This window comes from Macaca thibetana, chromosome 5 (genome assembly GCF_024542745.1).
Source record: "Macaca thibetana thibetana isolate TM-01 chromosome 5, ASM2454274v1, whole genome shotgun sequence".
NCBI classification, from domain to species: Eukaryota; Metazoa; Chordata; class Mammalia; order Primates; family Cercopithecidae; genus Macaca; species Macaca thibetana.
The window spans coordinates 77,004,236-77,021,386 of record NC_065582.1 but is presented as its reverse complement, the minus strand read 5'-3'; the positions used below and the strand labels follow the sequence as shown (position 1 = coordinate 77,021,386).

The following is a 17,151-nucleotide window of genomic DNA, read 5'->3' as shown; positions in this document are numbered from 1 at the left end:
ACTCCATCTCAAAAAAAATTTTTAAAAAAGAAAAAGAAAAGAAAGCAAAGATATCATATACAGCTTACCCATTTTCTCCAATGGTAATATTTTGGAAAACTATGGTACTATCACAGCCAAGATCATGACACTGATATAACCAAGATACAGATTACTTCTATCACAGGGATCCCTCATGTTGCCCTTTCGTGGCCACACCCACTTTCCCTTTGCCCTTCACCCTTCTAAATCTACCACTAATCTATTCTTCATTTCTATAATTTTGTCATTTCAAGAATGTTATTTTTTATGGAGTCATACTGTATGCAACCTTTTAGGATTGGCTTTTTTCACTCAGCATAATTCTCTGGAGATTCATCCAAGCTGCTGTGTATATCATCAGTAGTCTGTTCCTTTTTATCTCTGAGAAATAATCCATGGTATAGATGTACCACAGTTCAACCACTCACCTGTTGAAGGACATCTAGGTTGTTTCCAGTTTTGGCCATTACGAATAAAGCTATGATAAAGTCATGGAAAGATTTTTTGGGAACATAAGATTTTATTTCTCTGGGATAAATGCCCAGGAGCACAATCGCTGGGTCATGTAGTAGTTGCATATTTAGTGTTTTCAGGAAACTGCCAAATTGTTTTCAAAAGTTGCTGTACATTTTACGTTCCCACTAGTAGTGTGCAAATGATCCAGTTTCTCCACATTCTGGACAGCATTTGGTGAATCCTTATATTTTTTATTGTCAGCAACTTGGTAGTACAGAAATATTCAGACAATGTATTTGTGTGAGTAATTGCATTTCCTTATGAAATGATATGTTCAATTACAGATAAGTAAAAGATGGACAGTTACAAAAAATTAACAATAAAAATTGAAAGAAATAAAATCAAACCAATAAATTAGATGACAACTACATATCTTGTATTTACTTCTAACACATTTTTTATGGGTCAATGACTTATCTCTCATTGAAAACAAGATACTCTTCACAAGCTCATCTTCAACCGCGTCTTCAATTTACAGCTTTATCAACATCTTTTTTTGGTCAAAAGAATTCAACCTATCAGCATGAATATATGATCAAAAACAGGGTGCTATCACATGCATTCACTTTCTTCTTTTCTCTTCTTTCATTTTCATTTTCTTTCTTTTCTTGCATATTTATTTGCTGTCTGCTTCAGATTATTCATCAAAGCCAGTTGTAACCCTTCAAACACAATTGTCCGCAGAAGTGTTGCTAATCATTTGAAAAGGCTCAGGAAAAAAAAAAAATGTTGTAATTCATCTAGACTCAACTCACTACCTTAAGAAATCCATGGGATTATATGCCTATTCAGTTATCGAGGGACTTAAATCCAGGCTTAGGTATAATAAAAGCTTGCTAAAATGCCTTTTGTCCTCTTACTGGAATACACATTCTGACACGTAAAACTGAGGAGCAGGAAGCAATCGCAGGAGGAGGAAAGATAGCAATACAAAGTGAGAATAACCAGAACTTGTTCTCTTGTGTTTTGAGTTAGCCTTTGCTTTCCATACCTTGAGAAGCATCAAATTAAAAGAATGTGACTCAAGATCACAGAAAAAGTAACCTCATAGATTTACAGGCCTGCACAGAAGTTCATGGAGTTGCACAGCTCCAAGCAGGTTTATGTTTATTTAAGAGTGGAAAATTTTCAGGTTCTTCCAGAAGCACCATCTGTTTCTACTGGCTCATCTTGGTTTGAATTATTTATTACAATAACCTCAGATTTATTAGGTTAACCTTTGGATTGACTCCTAAAATTAACTATTGAATATCATTTTTTCAGTAGGACAGTAGAATATAAAAATTAATTTTACACTAGTATTGAAGGCACCTTAAGGTCTTTATCACAACCAAAATGACAGAAGGAATTATATTGTTTATCACATTTAATAGGTTTGATCCCTACAGCTATGTAATTGGTCCACTAGATGACACTATGGTGGTTAAAATTTTTAAAAGATAATCTGTGCAAATTTCAAACAACTATAAAAATGTTTTTAATTTCCCACCATAGTTATCACAGGATATCTGCTTTATCAATCTGTTAATGAGAAATGGAAAAAAAACAGATTTCCCAAAACTAAAGCCAGGACTTTAAAAGCTTTCTATGAATCTTCATGATCTGGTAAGTCTCAATATCTTAAGAAAAATATAAGTGACTTTTTAGAAGCAAAGGTAATGATAAACTGCATGCTATGAAAGAATTAAATACAGAAACATTGGGGAAAATGCATTTCCAAAGAAGGCAGAGATATAAAGTTAAATTAATTTTAGTGGGAGGTTTTTTTTTAATGGGGGAGGAAGAAAACACAGTTTTTTGCATATTTAAGAATTTTATTTAAATCTTGTTTGATTTTTTTAGACTGGCACAAAAAGCCTCCAGTTAAAAATAGACAAATTTAGAAAAATCAATTGGGGACCTAGTTACCACACCAAATTAAGTAGTCAAGTTCCACCTTCTTGAACTAAGCTACCTGCAGGCCATTAACACAACTAAACCAATTCCACTGCATTTTCTCAAGCGTTGGCTTCAGGGCAGCTCCTAATTGGCTGATGGCATTAGAGAGCATTGGGTGCTACAAGGTTACAGTTGCTTCTAAATGAAGGTGTCAGTTCTCCATTCTATTTCTCTTGCTTTTGTCAAGGTTTTTTTTGTTTGCTTGATTGTTTGTTTGTTTTGATTTATGCTTTTCCCCCACTCATACTTAATAATACATTTTTGCTATTTAGGACCAGCAAAAACTAAGGAGCAATTATTCTCCATTTTTCTTTGTTTTAAAATGTCACTTTAGTGAATATTAGCCATTTGAAAAAAGTGTAGATAAATATTTAAGTTTGCTAGTACAAAGTTACACATAAAGAAAATAGAATGGAGTCCTAGCAGCTTCTAAAGACACAGAATACAACCTGGAAGGGATGGCCAAGTCCCACAAAATCAATTTTTTTCCTAATGGGAAACATTTCAAAGTATGAGTCATAGATAACTTATCTAGGCGTTTTGAATCTTTGAATCTTAATCCTTTGAATCTTTATGAAGTAGCATCCTTAAAGGAAAGCATTCCATACTTAACTCCTAAAAGGCCTCTTTCAGATTAAACTATAGTATCAATTATAGCCCTTAATATCAACTATTATGGCATTGCCATCTTGAAATTCTGTATTACTGAACAAAATTTTAAGAATTCATTTCTCTTTTCTTTTTTCTTGTTTTTGAGACAGGGTCATGCTGTGTCACCCAGGCTAGAGTGCAGTGGCATGATCTCAGCTCACTGCAAACTCCGCCTCCTAGGTTCAAGTGATTCTCCTGCCTCAGTCTCCCAAGTAGCTGGGACTACAAGTGTGCACCATCAAGCCTGGCTAATGTTTGTATTTTTGGTAGAGATGGAGTTTCGCCATGTTGGCCATGCTGGTCTCAAACTCCTGACCTCCACTGATCTGCCCACCTCAGCCTTTCAAAGTGCTAGGATTACAGGCATGAGCCACCGTGCCTGGCCCAGAATTCATTTCTTAACTTTCAAATTAAATAGTCAATGGAGGGAAAAACATAACCCCCTTCTTTGGAATCACTTTCAGTTTAGTGACTGTTTATTAATATTTATAGCCATAGGGAAGAAAAAACACTTGCAGCCTCTCTATCATTGTTTCTTTGTTATTATAATAAGGACTGCTGAATCCCTAATATATGTTGTGCACAAATAAACCCAGAGAGAAAACAGCAGATCAAAGTCAGTCGTCCCAGTATCAACAGCTGAAGCATAATCCTGCCAAAGAACATTGGCTCAGGAAGATGGAGACAGCATAAGATGGACAACACTCAAATGCAGTTGAGTATGAGAGACACTGAGAATTCGAGGCATTGTATATTTGAGGATGAATAAGATACTATCCTGGTCTTCAAAAATTCCATAATTGCCCTGGTGTGGTGGCTCATGTCTGTAATCCCAGTACTTTAGGAGGCAGAGGAGGGAGGAATGCTTGAGGCCAGGAATTCAAAACCAGCCTGGGCAACGTGGTGAGATCCCATCTCTAAAATAAAAGATAAAAAAATTAGCCGGCCATGATGGCAAGTTCCTGTAACCACAGCTACTCAGGAGGCCGAGGTGGAAGGATCGCTGGAGTCCAGAGGTTTGAGGTTGCAGTGAGCTATGATCATGCCACTGCACTCCAGCCTGGGTGACAGAGTGAAATCCTGTCTGAGAAAAATAACTTCATAATCTAGTTGGGAAATAGATATTTACATAAATAATTACAATGGCTACTATAATTACCCATCTCATCACACCGCAAGGAGGCAGGTCTGAGATGCAGTGGATATAAGACTCACTGCACATCTGCTACACTCAAACAAAAACTGCTTAGAATTGTTTGCTAAGCACTGTCTGAATACAATGGGTATGACAAAGAAGCCTGAGATCCTTATAAGGTCCAAATAATCAAGTTGCTATCACTCCGTCTTAGGCAAGAAAACCAACATATGCTGAACACTGGTGAATAGGGAGTATTAACCTCTCTAACACTGACTCTAAATCATAAATACTCAAAAAGTTGAGAATCTGTTTAAGCAGCAACAGTCTAAGAAAGCAGTTTGGAAGAGAAGTGGTTTAGCTTCTATCCTCACAACTCTATTGAAGATGCATTTTTCAGGGTCTAGAATGAGTTTTTTATTTAATGTTCAAACATTTCTCTGGAGTTACATGATTCTCCACCTTTTGCTATGCCATTCTTTCTCCATCTCCCCCTTTCCTACCCCATCACACCAAGCCAGATGCCAAACCCTACAGCTACCACTGCACTGTCTCTCCCATCTACCTCTCATTTTCCATCTGCTTATCTGTGTTAGTCACAGTTCCAAAAAACAGATGTACACCTAAAGGATTAACTGCTAAGAGATGGATGAAAAAAATATCTACAGAGGTGTAAGGAATAATGAACATGCAGGAAGTCACAACCACAGGAAGCGGTTACCACCTACAGGCCTGAAGGAGCAAGATTAGGCAGTTGTGTTACTGAAACCCAAAGAGAGTTGGATCCCAGGGTGAGAGCCCACCTCACTGATGCTGTGACTGCAAGAAGAAGGAAGGCAGCCACTGCCAAAACCAAGGCCCAGAGTGTAGGTGATAGTCCATGAGGAATAAATACTCCAGCCTCTTTCTTCTCCTACCCTTCAGTCTTCTGGTTTTGTTTCCATTGACCAAGCCCAGCTGAAAGCCAGAGACAATGGAACTCAAGTGATGTGACCCACAGAATTCAAAAGGGCAAAGAACAGACCTTTAGGGACAAACGGAGAAGCACCAGCACATCATACTCAGAAAGCACAAAGCCTCAGGATTCCTTGCCTAGATTATTACAATTTCCTTATGGTTCTCTTTCCTCTGTAGTCAATCCTCCAGCCCATCCATTGGTTCAATAAATATTGTTTAAAATGTTTAGTTAAAGTCACACATCAGAAAGGCATTCTCTGACCATCTCCCCATCACTCTCTATCTCTACCTATTTTGTTGTTCTCTTATCATTTATATCTCCCTAAAATTATTTTGTTTTGTGTTCATTTGTTTGTCATTTATTTCTCCAACATAAAATTAAGCTCCCTGAGAGCTGTGAATTGTGCTTACTGTGCTTGGTATATATAAATCAGGCATTCAGTTATGAATGAATAAATTAATTAATGAAAGAGTGAATGGATGTATGTAAATGATCACATATGCTGGACAATGTTACAGGAGCGTATGAATCAGCCACAAAACTTGAACATAAGGAAGTAAAAACTAACTCATCATTTTAATGGCCAGCATACCAACTGCTTTTATCTTCAGGGTAGTTCCCCAAGATACATATTATTGACTAGATGTAGAGTCCTCACTTTTATTACAAGAGCAAAAGGAGATAAATCACTGGTTTCTCTGCCCTGTGGCAGCCTGGGCATAGACCTATGACTTGTTCCCAGCCAGTCAAATGCTTCTGCTTTAATCCCTGAAGGAGGAACAAACAGAAACATATTCTAATCATATGACATCTTGTCTCAAGAATCTACCAGTGATGCCTACTTAGGCATTTCCTGTTATGTACAAATTTCTTGGGCTGGTATTCCAGATTTTTCAGCTCTTTCTTGTCTAGTGTTAGAGTAATTAACTAAGAGGTGGAGTCAGAGTTCATTGTCAGGCATGTCCAACAAAAAACCCAGGTTCTGTGCATGTATTCTATTGTCTTTTCAACAAACGTTACCTGTGGCATCTAAAGAGTAAATCAGTCAAAAGAGAATTAGTCTGTTGCGCAGATGTGTTGTTATTTTACCCTGCAATCCAGGGAACTAATATTATAGCCAAATAAATATTTTAGATACATCTTTTAAATTTTCTAATTGTGCTTTTAAAATTGGAATTTTCTGTTTCATTATAATTAATGTGTCTTAGCAATGTTTAACCCAGAAAGTTTCTTTTCATCTCCTATAATAAAAGCAAGCAACTAGAAAAATCAGCAATTTGAAGAAGTAGTGGACTTGTATGCCTTGTTCCATGAAGCGATTTTGTTATTTTATAAGTCTTTAAATCACAAAGTAATAAACATTATATATAAAGGAGTAAATGTTTTAATTGAACTGTTTTATTAGAAATTCATCACTAATTTATTAAAGGAGAAGTAAAGGATGCCTAGAAATTTTAAAATGTCTTTATAGAATGGAAGTAATCATTTCTAATACAAGGTCACAGAATTTACAGTTCAGTTCAACCAGATGAATATAAAAATATGGATTTCTATTGGCTAGTCCATCTTTAAGTGTACATCTGATCTGAGACATCGTTCTTGCTTACGGAGAAGAGCAATGAACCTATAGAGGACAAGAATACAGGTAAGAAAGGTTATATTTAAATGACTCAAGTCTTTCATTATTGATGGCATAAATGAAATAATAATGACAATTCACCATGCATAGGTCTTAGTGTTATACTGGCCTTTGGTTAAGAGTCTGATTCTAGAGCAATATTGGCCATTCAAAAAGTAATAATTTAGTAGGTGATTTGAGAGATAATATTTTTTCATAAAATATTTTCTATTAGTAGAGAGTGATTACACAGTACTAGTAGTAAAACAGATTATGAATAGAAAGGCAGATAATAGAAGATAGATACAAATTCAAAAAAACTAAAACTTTTCTGATATGATGTTGAAAATAACACTAATTTTTCTGGATATAGTTTTCAGTGTATAAAAACTGGTGAAACTTGAGAAATATTTCAATTTACAATTTCTGCAATTTCTCTCAAGACAACAGGAAACCACTGAATGGTACCCCAGTGTAAGGTAAGTTTAAGTCATGTCATTACTTATTGAGTTGCAGAAAACACATGTCAGCAGCATTTAATACACCTACTCCAGTAATTACCAGTATTGGTTTCCAACACTCCAGGATTTTTCTATTTCAGGGTGTCATAAAATTGCCAAAACAAAATTAACATACCTAATTTTAAAAAATATATCTTAAGAATCTGTAAAAGAACTCAGGGAATACAGCCAAGTAAGTAATAAAATACTACAACCCCAAAATTGCAGGAACTGAACAATCTTTACTTATTACAGCTAAGCAAATTGAGGGCTAAATGTCAGGGAAATTACTGCTGGAATCAATAGAAAGATTATTTGCCTGAAGCTATAGCTCCATCCAGTGGCAGCTAATGATGACCTAGACTAGCAGAACTCTAGCCAAAGAAGAGAGCAAATAATAGAACTCAATGGAGAAGGGGCTTTCTTGAAGATCAGGCCCCAATCGCACTAGGACCGACCTGTACCAACATGTGCCATCATTGTCTCAGAGTATTCAAAGACTCTCAAATCCGGAAGACCATTGAGAATAAGGAAACCAAATCATTCAAAACACCATAGTTATGTCTACAACGTGTGAGGAATCCAGTGTAAAGTGGTCCACTGTTCAGATATTCCACACTACATAAATAAGAACCCCAAGACTGTCTCTTCCATTGTATATACTTGGGTAACATGTATCTCTGAAATTAGAATCTGCGTATTTTGGCTTCATTGTGTTTTCTCTTACTGATGTCCATGACGTTTCTTGTGAAATGTTACTCTTACCAGGATGTAAGGTTGATGAAGAAGAATCTTTATCTGATTCCGCAATCGTACCCCAGCCTCAAAACTGTGTCTGCCCCATATTATGTTCTCATAGATATGTATTGAATTAATAAAAATTGTGAATATTTTTAAAATGTGATTTTTTTTTACTCTATGTTCACAAAAACCTTTGCAAATCTAATAAAAGCAAACCCTTTCTCCCAAAATATGCACATATCTGGGAGGCAGAGCAAGATGGCCGAATAGAAGCCTCCAGCAATTGCCCACCACTGCCCCCCACCCTCACAGGAACACGAAATTGAACAACTATCCACACGAGAAAGTACCTTTATAAGAACCAAAAATCAGGTGAGTGATCACAGTAACTGGTTTAACATGATATCAAGGAAAGAGGCACTGAAGAGGGTAGGAAAGACAGTCTTGAATCACTTACAACATCCTCCCCACCCCTCGCAGCTGTGTAATGTGGAGAGAGAATCTGTGCATTTCGGGGAGGGAGAGCACAGTGATCACGGGACTTTGCATTAAAACTCAGCACAGCCCTGTCACAGTGGAAAGCAACAGGAGCCAGAAATCAGCCAGCACCCACAGAGGGAGCATTTAGACCAGCCCTAGCCAGAGGGGAATTGTCCAGCCCAGTGGTCAGAACCTGAGTTCCAGCTGGCCCCACCACCATAGAGCTAAAGTGCTCTTGGGTTCTAAGTAAACTTGAAAGGCAGTTTAGGCCACAAGGACTGCAATTCATGGGCTAGTCTTGGGGCTATTCCAGGCTCAGAGACAGTGTACTTGGGAGCATGTGACCTAGTGAGACACTAGCCAAGGGGGCCAAGGGAGTGCTTTTGTCATCCCTCCCCCAACCACAGGTAATGAAGCTCACAGCTCCTGGAGAGAGAGGAGAGAGTTAAGAGAACTTTGTCTTGCAACTTGCATACCAGCTCAGCAACACTTAAATGGGGCACCAGGCAAAGCTTTGAGGACCCCATTCCAGGTCTTAGCACCTGGACAACATTTCTAGTCACAGCCTGACGTATTTAAAATGCTGAAGGAGATGTCGGCACCAGCTGCGGGACAAGATGGAGGCGCTGATTTTGGAACCTTCCGTGTATACTGTCAAAGCCATCCTGATTCTGGACAATGATGGAGATCGACTTTTTGCCAAGTACTATGACGACACCTACCCCAGTGTCAAGGAGCAAAAGGCCTTTGAGAAGAACATTTTCAATAAGACCCATCGGATTGACAGTGGAATTGCCCTCTTGGAAGGCCTGACAGTGGTATACAAAAGCAGTATAGATCTCTATTTCTATGTGATTGGCAGCTCCTATGAAAATGAGCTGATGCTTATGGCAGTTCTGAACTGCCTCTTGGACTCATTGAGCCAGATGCTGAGGAAAAATGTAGAAAAGCGAGCACTGCTGGAGAACATGGAGGGGCTGTTCTTGGCTGTGGATGAAATTGTAGATGGAGGGGTGATCCTCGAGAGTGATCCCCAGCAGGTGGTACACTGGGTGGCATTAAGGGGTGAAGATGTCCCCCTTACAGAGCAGACCGTGTCTCAGGTGCTGCAGTCAGCCAAAGAACAGATCAAGTGGTCACTCCTTCGGTGAAGACCCCACTATTCCTGGCTCTTCATCCTCTTCAAAAAATTCGCATGTCTGCTGTGAATTTTCATCTAGTTCCCCAATTGATGTTCTCAGGGTCATCTCGGGGATCACAGAGATCCTTAAATCTCCATTCTGTTTGTGCTTGTCCCCCCAACCTCCCCTACACCCTTCCTATTCTTTTTCATTCTTCTTGCAGTTCTAGGAGTAAAGCTCCCAGCGTATTTAGATAATAGGGCAGGGGAAGCACCCTCTTTCTTTCTAGACTGGATTATGCTCACATACTCCCCTGCCCTGACATTTTTGTAAATTCTGTGCCCTTTGTTGTAGCTACACTTCAGATTAAAGTAGGAGAAAGAATGTGCTGAATGTTTTCCTGCCTTTGCCTTTACCTGGACCTCATTCCGATACCCCAGCAAGGGGAGGGAGAAAGAGAATTCTTTACTAAAGAACAAGTGGGGGTGGGGATGGATAGGGATTTATCCAATCTAAGCCCTAGCCCCACTTACTGTCCTCAGTGTTTTCTTCTATTCCTTCTTACTGCCCTGTCCTCTGCCTTGGAAAAGGTATTGGGAATAGTTCATAGGGAAGGGACAACATGGAAGAAACAGTGATTTAAATTGTATTGAATAGGGCACATAAAATGCATTCTCTACCCCTATCTAACATATAGCTTCAAAACTGCCGTGGTGAGTGCCCGTCTCTTAGTTAGCTACCTTAACTTTCCACCCTTACTACCTGTGGGATCTTTGCCTGGTTTGTCTTCTTCATGTCCTGAAGCAAAGCCAGTTCCTAAAACTAAACCTCCATTCTAGTCTTGGGAAGAAAACTTTCTACTCAGAACTGGGGAAGGAGTAGAACTTATGACTTGGGCGTCTAGGCTGTCTCTGTCCCCTCAACTCCCCGACATGCATTTACTCCTCTGCCTTGGGTCTGCAGTCGCTGCAGCCCACCCTCTCTCTGCTTCAGCCTTACACCCAAGCAGTGCGTCTGTGCTTTCCCTGTCTCTAGGTCGCTGAGAGAGGTGCTTTTCTTCATAAAACCTTTGGGATTTGGATTTCCCCAGGAAGATGGAGAATGGAATACTCACTCTTGGGTCTAATCTTTCCCCTTGACCCAGAACTTCCTCCCCACAAAAATGTCTTTACAAACCTTCCTGAGACTTAAGCATTCTGCCCCACTTACTAACTGCCAGTTCTCCAACACTGAAGTGGGGCAGATAACTGGGCATATTTGAGGGGGCATCTTTGTGTAAAAGATGCATGGAGTCAGGAGATAGCCACCTTCATAAACTGCTCTGTGCAAACAGGAATAAAACATTTTTTCAAAACTGAAAAAAATAAAAATAAAATAAAATAAAATGCTGAAGGAAAGAAACATTTACCTTGAACAGTATATCCAGTAAAAATATCTTTCAAACATGAAGGAGAAATAAAGACTTTCCTAGATAAAGAGAATCTGACAGATTTCATCAACACCAGACCTGTCCTACAAGAAATGCTAAAGGGAGTTCTTTAACCTAAAAGAAAAGGATATTAATTAGTAATAAGAAATCAACTGAAGGTACAAAACTCATTGGCAATAGTAGGTACACAGACAAATACAGAATATTATAACACTATAATTGTGGTGTGTAAACTACTCTTATCTTGAGTAGAAAGACTAAAAGATGAACCAATCAAAAATCATAACTATGACAGCTTTTCAAGACATAGACAGCATAATAATATATAAATAGAAATAACAAAATAATTAAAAAGTAGGAAGATGAAGTTAAAAATGCAGAGTTTTATTGGTTTTTTGTCTGCTTGTTTGTTTTTGCAATCAGTGCTGTCATCAGTTTAAAAATAATGGGTCATAAGATATCATTTGCTAGCCTCATGATATCTTCAAATAAAAAAAAATATATATCAGGTAGACATAAAATAAAAATCAAGAAACCAAAACATACCACCAGAGAAAATCACCTTTACCGAAAAGGAAGGAAGAAAAGAGGGAGAGAAAGACGGAGGGAGGGAAAGACGGAGGGAGGGAAAGATGGAGGGAGGGAAAGGCCAAGGGAGGCAGGGAGGGAGGCAGGGAGGCAGGGAGGGGGAGAGGGGGAGGGGGGGAGGGGGGGGGGGGGGGAGGGAGGGAGGGAGGGGGAGGGGGGGGAGGGGGAGGGGGAGGGAGGGCTAACTCAAAATTGGTCAAAAATAATAAATATCAGAGCAGAAATAAATGAAATTGAGGCAAAAAAAAAATCAACGAAACAAATAGTCGGTTTTTTGAAAAAATGAAAACAATCAACAAACCTTTAGACAGACCAGGAAAAAAAGAGAGATGATCCAAATAAATAAAATCAGAGATGAAAAAATGAGAAACTACAACTGATACCACAGAAATTCCAAGGAACATTAGTGGCTGCTATGATCATTGATCATAATATATACTAGTTACTCATAAACTGTAAAACCTAGAAGAAATTGATAAATTCCTAGATACATACAATCTATCAAGATTAAACCATGAAGAAATTCAAAACCTGCATTAGCCACTAGTAAGTAATGAGATCAAAGCCATAATAAAGAGTCTCCCAGCAAAGAAAAACCTGGGCCTGATGGCTTCACTGCTGAATTTTTCCACACATTGAAAGAAGAACTAATACAAATTGTATTCAAATTATTCCAAAAAAATAGAGGAGGAAGGAATACTTCCAAACTCATTCTATGCAGCCAATATTACCCTGATAGCAAAACCAGACAAAGACACATCAAAAAAACAAAAAACGAAAAAAAAAAAACAAAAAAACAAACTACAGGCCAATATCCCAGATGAACATTGATGCAAAAATCCTCAACAAAATACTGGCAAACCAAATTCAACAACACATTAAAAAGATCATTCATCATGCCCAAATAGTATTTATCCCAGGGATGTAAGGCTGGTTCAACATACAGAAATTGCCAGTAGACAAGATTTGGAAGCAACCTAAGTGTCCACCAACAGACAAATGGACAAACGAAATGTGGTACATATCCACAATGGAGCACTGTTCAGCCATTAAAAAGAATAAGATCATGTCATTTTCAGCAACATGGATGGAACAGGACATTATGTTAAGTGAAATAAGCCAGGCCCAAAAAGACAAACTTTGCATGGTCTCACTAATTTGTGGGAGCTAAAAGTTAAAACAATTGAACTAATGGCGATAGAGAGTAGAATGATGGCTACTAGAGGCTGGTAACCTGAGGTCAAGGGTTCAAGACCAGCCTGGCCAACATGGTGAAGCCCTGTCTCTACTAAGAATACAAAAATTAGCTGGGTATGGTGGCACACATCTGTGGTCTCAGCTACTCGGGAAGCTGACGCAGGAGAATCACTTGAACCCGGGAAGCAGAGGTTGCAGTGAGCTAAGTTTGCCCAGCTGCACTCCAGCCTGGGTGGCAGAGCAAGACTTTGTCTCAAAAAAAAAGAAGTCGATGCTAGAAAATAATTTGGGCTTTAAATTCCACATCAAGAAACTTGCACTTTCTGATACAAGCTAGAGAGAAAGATAAATTATTAAAACAATAAAGACATTATTATCTGCCTATATTCTAAACAGAATAGAACTTTCTGGAAAGATAGCAATGTCCTATATTTGCACTGTCCAATATAGTCGCTAATTAGCCACATGAGTACTTAAAATATGGCTAGTATAACTGAGGAACCAAATTTTTTATTGTATTTAATTGTAATTTATTTACATTTAAATAGTGACATACAGCTAGTAGATTCTCTGCTGTACAGTACACTGGTACAATGTGCTCTTCTGTGACAATGTGAAAGATGGATTGGAAGGGTCAGAGATTATACATGGGGAGGTCTGTAAGAAAGTCATTACAATGGTCCAAATGAGAGACCAAACTATGAAAGAATGTCTAAGAGTAATATTTGGAAAGGAAACCAATGGGACTTGACAATTGATAAAAAATAGATGATAAGCAAGAAGATTGAATCAAAGATGGTTCAGAGATTCTGGACTTTGTGATATGGAGAACGGTTGTGGCACTATGTATGCTTTCCCAAGAAAAGTAATTGGAAAGGGAAGATCATTTCAATTTCTGACATATCAATTTTTTTTTTTTTGAGATGGAGTCTCACTCTGCTGCCCAGGTTGGAGTGCACTGGCGTAATCTCAGCATACTGCAACCTCCGTCTCCTGGGTTCGAGTGATTCTCCTGCCTCAGCCTCCCGAGTAGCTGGGACTACAGGCATGCACCCACCATGCCCAGCTAATTTTTTTTTTTTTTTTTTTAGTAGAGACAGGGTTTTGCCATGTTGGCCAGGCTGGTCTTGAACTCCTGACCTCAGGTGATCTGTTCACTGCAGCCTCCTGAGAAAGGCTGAGACCTGGGCCTGCAATCAGCTGGGAAGTAGATGTGGGGAGGTGGAGAAGCAGTTCCCCACTGCCCTGCCACCCACATCTGGCCTGCCCAGCCAATTGATTATGCTTTTTACATCATACCTAAAAAACACACCATCTGACTTTGTTCTCGACATTGTATTTTAAGATACATTTAGGGTGTTGTGGAGAGCTAAGTATATATTGGTTGTTACTGTTCTATGGCATTTACATTTGAAAAATATGCCACAATTAATTGGATAATTATTCTGTTATTAATATTTGGGTTGCCTTCTTATGCTCCACTTAGTGTTTCTGATGCTACTACTCATCTCCTTTCATTGCTTCTTATTCTGTGCCTGCCTTAAAATGTGGATGTTGCCCAAGGTTCTGTTGTCAGGTATCTTCTTTTTTTCTGTCCTTTATTTTCCTCTTTTCTCTTTTATCTATCTGATCTCTTCATGTTGGGGGTAAATAACTGTCTATTCCTTTGCGTAGGATTCTGGAGACCTGACTCAATCAGATTATATTCTCAGGGAGCTTGGCTTGGGTAGGTTATGAGGTTGAGTCACATATTTGTTTGAAACGGATTCTCACTGTGTTGCCCAGGTTGGAGTGTGGTGATGTGGTCTCGGCTCCCTGCAACCTCCACCTCCTGGGTTCAAGCGATTCTCCTATCTCAGACTCCTGAGTAGCTGGGATTATAGGCACCCGCCACCATGCCCGGCTAAGTTTTGTATTTTTTGTAGAGATGGGGTTTCACCATGTTGGCCAGACTGGTCTGGAACTCCTGACCTCAGGTGACCCACCCACCTCGGCCTCCCAAAGTACTGGGATTAGAGGCATGAGCCACCATACTCAGCGGAGGTTGAGTCATATTTTCACCAAAGTTTATGATGTAGAGATCCCTTTCTGGATATCTGAAAAGCATAAAGCTGAGGATAAGCAGGCTGAAATAGAAGCATAATCTATAGATGAATATGGCAGCTATATTCATGTAGAAGGCAGAGCAATTTAGAGGAACTAATGATTGAGAAATGTTATAGCTGATGGATCAGAAACAAGTCTGAGGGGATTTATTGAAGTTGAGACTATGACAGATTTTACTTTGATTCTTATGCCTACTTGTTTGGGTTATTCAACAATTAAAGAGTATGTTAAAAGGGCAGACAAAATGGACAACGGCCACCTAATCTAGACATGACTTATTTTGTGAGGTCTAAGAGTGATTTTTTAACCATATTCTAGACATCGTTGCAGAAATGTCTTTTGTACATCAAATTTGATATGTCAAGTTGGGCATGGTGGCTCATACCTGTAATTACAGGACTTTGGGAGGCTGAGGCGAGCAGATCACCTGAGGTCAGGAGTTCAAGACCAGCCTGGCCAACATGGCGAAACCCTGTCTCTACTAAAAATACAAAAACACAAAAAAATTAGCTGGGCATGGTGGTGCATACCTGTAGTAAATGAAAGATAAATTACTAAGAAAAACATAAGGAGTGAGTTCAGAAAAAGAAGAAAGAGAAAAGGCCCGAAAAATAATGAAGATATGAAGGACTTAGAGAAAGAATATTTGCAAGGAAAAGCAAAGAAAAATATTAAGAATAGTTGTAAAATGCTAAAGAATGTGAAAAGGAGAAAGAAAAGCAACAGCAAAGTGAAATAGCAAGAAAAGGGTTTAAGGAATGGTTGGAAAATGCAAAAAATAAAACTCATCCCGCTCCAAAGAGCTATGGTTATGCCGAAGGAAAACATAGAGGTTTTTACGGAGGAAATTCCTATTCAGCCTTTTATAACTCAATCCCATGAAAACCAATACATAAACCCCCTCCCAAAGAAACTAAGGATCCATCAGGAAAGAAGAATGAAAGATCCACGACAAAGCAGCCACACAGGACATCATTTCTGGCAATTAACAAAAGCAGAACAATCTTTACCTTAGAACTCCATGCAGAATACAAAGACAGTATATATAGGAAATAGCATGCTGGAGCTATTAAATCTTAAAATTAGAAATGGTTTTTTGCTGCTCAATCAGCGCTCAGCATTTGATGTGATTATTGATAAGTTCTGATTTTTGCATTCATATATGGGGTCCCTAGAGTTAATTAAGGAAGACATTTTATAAATTTTAGTTTTTATAAATATCTCAAGGTTGATCTTGGCATGTTGTTTCACAGGATACATAACCGAATATCTAACAATTGTGTTTGTATTTAGCTTGTATTAAAATTACACTGTAATATCAAAAAAATTAAAAATAAGCACACAACCAAAGAAAAAAAACGATAAATTGGATTTTGAAAAAGTTAAAAACTTTTGTGTGTCAAGAAAGTGAAAAGGCAATACACAGAATGGAAGAAAATAGCTGCAAATTATATATCTGATAAAGGTCTAGTGTCCATAATATACAAAGAACTTTTACAACTCAACAATAAAGACAACTCAATTTTAAAATGGTGAAAGGATTCTAATAGACATTTTTCCAAGGAAGATATACAAATGGTCAATAACCACATGAAAAGAAATACTCAACATTTTTAGTCATTAGGGAAATGCATATCAGAACCACAATGAGTACCACTTCACATTCACTAAAATGGCTATATATTTTTTAAAAAACATATTAATAATGAATGTCAGTGTGGAGGTGGAGAAATTGTAACTTTCATAAATTTCTGGAAGGAATGCAAAATGATGCAACCAGTGTGGAAAATACTTGAGCAGTTACTCAAAATGTGAAACATAATTACCATGACCCAGCAATTCTACTCCCAAGAATGTACCTGAGAAAACTGAAAATGTGATCAAACAAAAACTTGTAAACAATTGTTCATAGCACTATTATTCATAATACCCAAATAGTGCAAAAAACCTAAACATCCATCAACTGATCAATGGTTAAACAAAATGTAGTATATTCATAACATGAAATACTTACTCAGCTATAAAAAGGAATAAAGTATTGACATATGCTACAACATGGATGAATCTTGAAAATATAATGCTAAGTGAAAGAAACCAGACACAAAAGACCACATGTGATTCAACTTAAAAGAAATATCCAGATGGGCAAATC

General features: G+C 38.2%; 1 protein-coding gene across 1 annotated transcript; it reads left to right on the top strand.

Annotated features, from left to right (window-relative positions):
- Positions 1-9,155: 9,155 nt before the first annotated feature.
- LOC126955111 (coatomer subunit zeta-1-like) lies at positions 9,156-11,029 on the top strand. The gene has a single exon (XM_050791336.1). The coding sequence runs from the start codon at positions 9,176-9,178 to the stop codon at positions 9,707-9,709; it is 534 nt and encodes a 177-aa protein (XP_050647293.1). The 5' UTR covers positions 9,156-9,175; the 3' UTR covers positions 9,710-11,029.
- Positions 11,030-17,151: the final 6,122 nt, after the last annotated feature.

Excerpts from the sequence above, each read along its gene's own strand:
- LOC126955111 (XM_050791336.1), top strand. The coding sequence starts at position 9,176 with ATGGAGGCGCTGATTTTGGAACCTTCCGTGTATACTGTCAAAGCCATC.